Here is an 8,555-nt window from a genome sequence, read left to right as displayed (position 1 = left end):
AAAAAGGTCAAAAAAGTTTTAAAGTTTTTTTTGGGATAAATTTGACTTCTTGTTTACAGCAGTATATGAATTTTCATGAATAAAAACCCAGTGTTGGCTCCAGGGTAAAAATACAAAAAATATTTGTTGTTATAAGTCACTATTCACACTATTTTAACCAAAAAATTTGGCTTTTTTTAAAAAGAAGTACCGTGTTTTTTCTTTTTTGGCTTTTTACAAGTACAATGAAAGATCAAGTTTATTTTGAAAATATTTTCAGAATTTTTGATTTTTTATTTACTTCCTACTTTTTTCCATATAAAGTGTATGTACACACATATACCAAACATCCGCGTCTCAGTATGCTCCTATTATATCACGCGTTTCCTCCAGTATATATCTCCCGCGCAACTGATCCCACGCAGCGCAGCCACACACGCTGAACCATCACAACTCTCATTCCTTGCACTCTGGCTTCGCCTTTATCCTTTCTCTGACTCTCTTCGGCATGGGGAACTTGGCGTCCTGCACGCTGGCCATGATCCCCAGGGCGGCCAAGGACGTCAGGATCGTGCTCCCCGATGGCGGGCTGAGGCTGGTCAGGCCCCCGGCGACGGCGGCGGAGCTGATGCTCGAGGCGCCGGGCCATTTCCTGGCCGACGCGCGCACGCTGCAGGCGGGGCGCCGGATCGAGGCGCTTGCGGCTGACGAGGACCTCGAGCTCGGGGGAGTCTACGCCGCATTCCCCATGAAGCGGCTTGGCTCCAAGGCCGTGCCCGCCGACGTTTTCGCCAGCGAGGCTCATGCCCGGAGGCCCGCTTCGGCCAAGGTGGCGGACATCGTCGTGGCGCCTACAGGGGTGGCTTCCGTTGCCGCCGAGGAGGACATCCCACCGGTCAGGACGCCGCGGTTGGATGAGATGGCCGTGGACAACGAGGCGGTTGCGGCAGAGATCGAAGAGCTCAATCAACGGATAAGCGGCGGTCGCTTGTCGAGGCGGCGGCCCACGTTGGAGACTATACACGAAGAGATGGCAAAGGCCTTCTCTCGTATTTTCCGTTATTTTTGATCATGTGTAAAATTTGCCGCCTCCTTTTTCATGTATTTTAAAAAAAGGGTTTCCCCCGCTTTAGATTATAAAGCAACGTCCAAGCGATACAACCAGCTTGCTGGGCCCGCAACACAAATAAGCCCAAAAGAAAAAGGAGAGAAAGAAAAAAAGAAACAAATGCCGACGCCGGCAGCTCTACTAAGCAAAGATGACCGACACCCGCTGCACCCACCGGAGAAGAACCACCGCCCGCCAAGCACTCCGAATCCTCGCGTACCAAGCAACATCTTCAGGAAGAAATGCGACGACGACGCCGCTGCTGCCCGGACAATTCCTAGGGTTTCCCCCGATACGCGAATGGCAGTGGAGAAGGGGGTATCACCGACGCCCCTCAAGAGGGTCCGGCAACGCCCACGGGCGCAGCCGCGCCGGTGGCGAACGAGCCGCCAGAGATTTCTGCCGCCCCGAAGCCACCACCGCCACCTCAGACAATCGGAAGCGCACCACCCAACATGCCGCCCACCAGCCTGTGCCACCACAGATATCGCACCATCTTCCCCGCTTCACTAAGGCCACCAACACGAGACCTGGAGGTAGGACGAGAAGACACCGGGCTCGGAGGCAACCGCACCGCAACCGACAGGAGGGAACAACCTCCACCGCCGCGCGGAGCCGACCGGACATGGCAACAGGGACTTGCCGGGCCACCACCGGCCCGGCCGGACCCCAACGGGTCCGGACAGTCCCCGCAGCCACGCTGCAGCACACCGGCCACCGGAGCCACCACCACCGCAGCGACGGCCCCCTCGTCCCACCACCAGGGAGCCACGCCGTCGCGCACCGGACTGCAGGCCCGCCCCGGCCCAGATGGGGCCCGAAAGGGCCCAGATCTGGGCCGAGCGGGTGCCGCCGGCCAGCCACCCACCGCGCCGCCCCGCAGCCAACGGCCACGCCGCCGCATCGAGGGCACCCGAGGCCCGTAGGACGCCGCCGCCGAGCCTCACCGCCGCCAGCCGAGCAGCACCGCCGCCGGGAAGGAGGGAGCCCCGACTCTCCCTCCCGGCGCGCGGGGAAGGGACGTCTGCCGCCGCCGCCGCCACCCGGATACACCGGAGGCCACAGCCGGCGGCGGCAAAGGGGGAAGATGGAGGAGGAGGACTGAGATGGGGGGAGGTCAGGGGGGCGCTCCGCCGCCTCGGGGGGCGGCAGGAGCGCCGGGGGAGGGGGAGGGGCAGAGGAGGGGGGACCGGGGGGCGCGCGCGAGGCGGCCGGCGCCGGCGGGAGGGGGCGAGGGAGGCCGGCGGCGGCGGGGCGGAACCCTAGCGCGGGTCGCGGGTCCCTGCTCTCTCAATCCCCACCCCTCAGGGAAACAACCGGGTCATGTATTTTTGAGCGACGAAAGGGCAATTGAGCACAAAAAAAAAAGGACAAATGATTAATGAATCAAGGAGATCCTACTATTTTTTAATCAACAAGTCAAGGAGATCCAGCAATTCTCACTTACCAACTTGGTGCGCCTGGCCGCCTCCGCAACCATCCGATCTTCCCCCATCGTTCGCAACATGGCTTGTTATTGCGTTCGGGGCTTTGCAACATGAGCCGTGTTGCGCTCCGTCGAACCATATTCTATGGTTCATGTAAAAAGGAAGTTTTCATTGCAACGCGGTCTATGTTGCAACCGTTTTTGCTGCTGTTACCGTCATTTACAACATGGTCAGTGGGACACGCGTCATACACACGAGGTGACGAACGGCACACCAAAATATCACTCGGTTGAGCGCTAGCCTTTTGTTATTAGTATGGGTAGGTAAATCACAGACTAAGGTAGTAAAATATTTATGCCAAACTGCAATGAACATGTAACTATCTGCAAAAAGAACATTTCGAGGTCTATCTTTCCGGAGGAGGTTTGCTCATCGCATGTTTCTTCTTGAGAACACAGAATTCTTTCGGCATTGTTTAATGAAAGAAGGAAAGAAAAAGTTAAGTACAACAAGCATGAATGCGCCGGCCGCAACAAACTAGGGAAAAATGGCAACGACAAAGGGAGCTATAAGTTTCAGCTAACTAGTTTTGTCAAACTCTACAAAGGGGTCACTGCATCACTAAATTGATAGGCCCCTGGTAAAACTTTTATTTTGATTAAAACTGTATGAATTACAGATTTCATCTACTGTTAAAGGCACATTCTCTCCTATTAAAAAATAATTTTCTTCCCCATCTTTCAAAATCAAGATTTGGTTATTGCATGTTTCTTTTCGAGAACATGGAATTCTTTCCGCATTGTTTCATTAAAGAAGGGAAAAGGTTTCTGTACAAAATGGAATGCCTCGGCCGCAACAAACAAGGGAAAACAATGACAATGACGAGGAGATCTAGAAGTTTCAATTATGTCAAACTATACCTAGGTCTCACTAAATTGATAGGCTCATGGTATAACTTTATTTTCGATAAAAAAACCATTTTGGGCATGCTTGGTTTATAACAAAAAGTGGCTATCCAATATTTTGGCAAGTCTTCAACATGCTAATTTTTCTTAAGGTTGCTGATCTTTTTTGTTAACTTTTCTTAAGGTTGCTGATTTTTTTGTTAATCAACCAATTGGTAGCCAATCTTTTAAGTTTGCACTAGCATCGGCATGCCAAATGTTGGCATCAACATTCATCTATTTTGTAAGGCACATCTCCGAGCTTTTGAAATATCTAATATCTTTCTAGAGATACACATTCTGGGATGGAGTAATATGTTCACTCTCGTAATTTGGACATAAACCCATTTATACTTATGATCAGTAGTAGTATCGTTTTCTTTTTCCAGCAACAATGACCTTCAAAGTTTTCTCTATATATGTATATAAGTCAGCGAACATTTCTCTCTTGTTTTTTGAAAAAAATAAGAAACCTTATTCACATTTCTTTTCCCGACATTTCAAGAAAGTAGAATGACAGATATTTTGTTTTGATACACGCAAAAGCTTCACGGCAGTTTCATTGTTATAAAAGAAGGAAAAAAAAGTGTCGGCAAAACAAATAATGCATCGGCCCCTGGCAAAGCCAAAGAGTATAAAAGCGATACAAAGACCTCAAAGTTCCGATTACCTAGTTCATGGTCTGCATGAATTGATAGGCTCTTGGATTAAGACTTCTGTTTCAACCGTGCATGTCATGTTTCATCTCTATTTAAACTACACATATTTTTAGAGCTTTAAAAGTCTAATAAAATACACTTAATGAGCATTTCGAGATAATATGTTAACTCAGAAAGAACAGAACATATATCCACCAATGTGAAAAGGTGGTGGATACTCATAGTTCTTACATATTTTTGTGATAGAAAATAATTCTATTTTATTCCGATACTTCACATCACATTTTTTTGAAAAGGAGGATTAACCCCCGGCCTTTGCAAATGGGCGATGCATGCATCCATTTTATTAATTATTCACAAAGACCTTACAAAGTAATACATCAGTAAGTCTGAAACCACCATCTCGGCAACATCTGTCGCTACTCCTATCCATTTGATTAAGGGGTGCCGATAGTCTGAGCCAGAGGCCCCAACCAAGCACTTGCCGGGTGTGGGGCACATACCGGTCCGGCGCACTCTCTGAGGCGGTCGCCGCCATCTTCCACTGATCCATCTTCAGAGTAGATACTGACGCATCGACCTTGCCAGGCCTGCCGTCGACGCCACCGCGACGCCAGACAATGCCTTCCTCCTGCGCGAGTCCGTCAACCCGCATCGGACACCAGGACTCCACTGCGCCACGCTGCCAAGATCCGTCGGCGTCGATGCGTATGATGAAACACTGCTCTACCTCCTAATCCAGATCGCCGCCAACACCCACCCAACGGTGTCCATAGTCACACGGCTCCCAAGGCGGCGCCTTCAAGAAGGGAACGACGCTGAAGGCGCCGTCGCCACCGACCGCAGTTAGAGCTTTCACCCGGGAGACAAATAACGCGGTGGAAGTAGAAGCAGATCTAACAAGCGGTTCCATGGAGAAGAAAGTGGCACCCTCGGGCGTCGCCGCTGCCGTGGCCGAAAGGTCGACTAGGGATTTCTCCTGATCTGAATCCTCACCTCCAGCTCCGTCCGCATCGAGGATCGGTAAGTCTTGCGACCCAGATCTGTACGGAGAAGCACATCTATCAAGGAACGAAGGCTACAAGGCGTCCCGATCCAGATCAGGCATCTCCGGGCGAGCCCAACCGCCGGTGTCCCGAACGGCCGGAAGGATCAGACGGAACAGCCAAGTCCGATCCGTGGGCTTACCCGGATCGCCGCACGGACTGACCACACAGAGGCAAAGCTCCTCCTAACGGCCGGACGGATCAGGCGGATCCGATCCAGGCGCTTGCCCGAGCACGACCCCGCCGCCACCTTCCTTGGCTGCGTCCAAGGCCTGCCCGGCGCCAGCCTCTGGGAGCGGCGAGGAATGGATGGGACGCGGGGAAGCCTAGCGGCGGCGGCGCGAGATCGCCCTCGTGTCTCCCTAGCGGGGCGGCGCGGGGGACCTTTCGTGCGTACGTCAATTCTGCACCTCCCAGGTAACTAGCTTCCCCTTTCCATATCACATAACAGACATTTTGTCTCGACCTTATCATATTGTTAGGGTAAACGTTTAAGCCCGAAGCACCGGCTGAAGCATCGGCCGGTCGCGTCCACGCGCGCACGCTCCCAGCGAAGCAACTTGCGACACGTCGGATGCGGGCCCCCATCTACGCTGCCTCTCCTCTATTTCTTCCACCTCCCGCATCTCTGCTCTCCAGCGCGCTCGCGACTATTCCGCTTCTTCCCCTGCCCCCTCTCTGCTGATCCTCGCTGCTCCCCAGCGCGCTCGTGGCTATTCCGCTTCTCCCCCTCCCCCCTCTCTGCTGATCCCTGCGCGTGTTGCTAGCGCGCTCATGGCGGAGACCATGAACGACGACGAGGAAGGCACCGCGGCATACTTTCGTCCATGTCCTCGTTTCCTCCCCTGCGGTCAAGTGCTGCGACCGGCTAGACCCGGAGCTGCAACCACGCCCGATTTTTGCAGGAACCGGTGAGTGTCGGGTCATGGCGGCAATTTTGACTAGTGGACTGGGGGTGCTGCAACCGCGACCTGTTTTGCTGGAACCGGCTGTAACGCCCATGATGCGGCTATATCTCCCACGTGTCGAGGCACGACTTAGAGGCATAACCGCATTGTGGTTTTGTCGCAAGAAGGGTCATCTTCACACAATCCCATGTAATGAATAAGAATGGGATAACGAGAGTTGGCTTACAATCGCCATTTCACACAATACATAAATATAATTCATACATCATCCAAAATCCACACATGGACCGACTACGGTCAAATCCAAATGAAAATAAGATAACCCCAAATGCTAGATCCCCGATCGTCCCAACTGGGCTCCACTACTGATCATCAGGAAAACAAACATAGTAACGACCACGTTCCTCGTCGAACTCCCACTTGAGCTCGGTTGCGTCATCTGCACTGGCATCGTCGGCACCTACAACTGTTTTGGTAGAATCTGTGAGTCACGAGGACTCAGCAATCTCACACCCGCGAGATCAAGACTATTTAAGCTTATAGGACAGGATGGTGTAATAAGGTGGAGCTACAGCAAGCACTAAGCATATATGGTGGCTAACATACGCAAGTGAGAGCGAGAAGAGAAGCAACGCAACGGTCGCGAAGCTAGTAATGATCAAGAAGTGATCCTGAAACTACTTACGTTCATGCATAACTCAAACCGTGTTCGCTTCCCGGACTCCGCCGAGAAGAGACCATCACGGCTACACACACGTTTGATGTATTTTAATTGGGTCAAGTGACAAGTTCTCTACAACCGGACATTAACAAATTCCCATGTGCCTCATAACCGCGGGCACGGCTTTCGAAAGATAATACCCTGCAGGGGTGTCCCAACTTAGCCCATCATAAGCTCTCACGGTCAACGAAGGATAAACCTTCTCCCGGAAAGACCCGATCAGTCTCGGAATCCCGGTTTACAAGACATTTCGACAATGGTAAAACAAAACCAGCAAGACCACCCGCTGTGCCGACAAATCCCGATAGGAGCTGCACATATCTCGTTCTCAGGGCACACCGGATAAGCTAAGCGTACAGGTACCAACGTAACCCAAGTTGCCAAGGGACGGCCCCGCACGGTGCTCTAGTTTGGACCAACACTCGGAGAAGCACTAGTCCGGGGGTTAAAATAAAGATGACCCTCGGGCTCGCGAAAACCCAAGGGAAAAGGCTTTGGTGGCAAATGGTAAAACCAAGGTTGGGCCTTGCTGGAGGAGTTTTATTCAAGGCGAACTGTCAAGGGGGTCCCATAAATCACCCAACCGCGTAAGGAACGCAAACTCAAGGAACATAATACCGGTATGACGGAAACTAGGGCGGCAAGAGTGGAACAAAACACCAGGCATAAGGCCGAGCCTTCCATCCTTTACCAAATATATAGATGCGTTAATTTAATAAGAGATATTGTGATATTCCAAAATATCCATGTTCCAACATGGAACCAACTTCAACTTCACCTGCAACTAGCAACGCTATAAGAAGGGCTGAGCAAAAGCGGTAAACTTAGCCAAACAACGGTTTGCTAGGAAAGGATGGTTAGATGCTTGACATGGCAATATGGGAGGCATGATATAGCAAGTGGTAGGTAGCGCAGCATGGCAAAAGAACGAACAACTAGCAAAGCAAAGATAGAAGTGATTTCGAGGGTATGGTCATCTTGCCTGCAAGGTTCTCAGAGTTGTCGAAAGCTTGATCCTCGTAAGCGTACTCAATAGGTTCCTCATTCACGAACTCGTCTCCTGGCTCTACCCAAAACAAGAACACAAGCAACGGAACCACAATCAATCACGGGAAATGCACAAGCAATATGATGCAAAACATGCATGATATGCGGGATATGATATGCGATGCATATGCGTGCTTCGGAAGAAAAATGATGAATAAGGCAGTAACTTGGCAAATCAAGCATGCAAATGGAAAGATGAGATGATTTCGGTCGAAAACGATATAAAGATCACCAGAAACGGATGCACGGTTTGCAAATGACAAGCAAAACAAGAATGACACGATTCTGCGATTAACAGCATGATGCCACTAAGAATGCATCAAGAAACTATGCTACTGCACTCAAACATAACAACAAAACATATGTCAGTAATCTACAGGAGATGCTTGACAAAAGATGAACACTGAGCTACGGCTAGATCACACCATAACAGGCTCAAACAAGCATGGCAAAAGTGCAAAAGATATCAGCTTCACAGACTTGGTGAAAATGCTGGACATGGCTGAAACAGCATCAGGTAGCAATGTTCAGAGCAAGCAATCAACATGCTACAGGAACATATCATAGAAAAACAAGGCATGGCATGAATCTACTAAATGCATAGAACAAAAGTCCCTTACTGATCATGAGCCAAAAAGGATCAGAAGATATGATGGCACCCATGTAAACATAGCAAGTTCGTTAACAGATTTCAGACTTGGCAGAAAACGGAGCAT

General features: G+C 50.7%; 1 protein-coding gene across 1 annotated transcript; it reads left to right on the top strand.

Annotated features, from left to right (window-relative positions):
• The first annotated feature begins 416 nt into the window (after positions 1-416).
• LOC123074679 (uncharacterized) lies at positions 417-1,136 on the top strand. Its single transcript, XM_044497457.1, has one exon. It carries the CDS (start codon positions 488-490, stop codon positions 1,046-1,048), a length of 561 nt encoding a protein of 186 aa, XP_044353392.1. The 5' UTR covers positions 417-487; the 3' UTR covers positions 1,049-1,136.
• Positions 1,137-8,555: the final 7,419 nt, after the last annotated feature.

This window comes from Triticum aestivum, chromosome 3D (assembly GCF_018294505.1).
Source record: "Triticum aestivum cultivar Chinese Spring chromosome 3D, IWGSC CS RefSeq v2.1, whole genome shotgun sequence".
NCBI lineage: Eukaryota > Viridiplantae > Streptophyta > Magnoliopsida > Poales > Poaceae > Triticum > Triticum aestivum.
Note: the sequence above shows the minus strand (reverse complement) of the source record. Positions and strands in the feature narration are given on the sequence as shown.

What these genes read in the sequence shown, in the direction of transcription:
- LOC123074679 (XM_044497457.1), top strand. Translation starts at nt 488, where the DNA reads ATGGGGAACTTGGCGTCCTGCACGCTGGCCATGATCCCCAGGGCGGCC.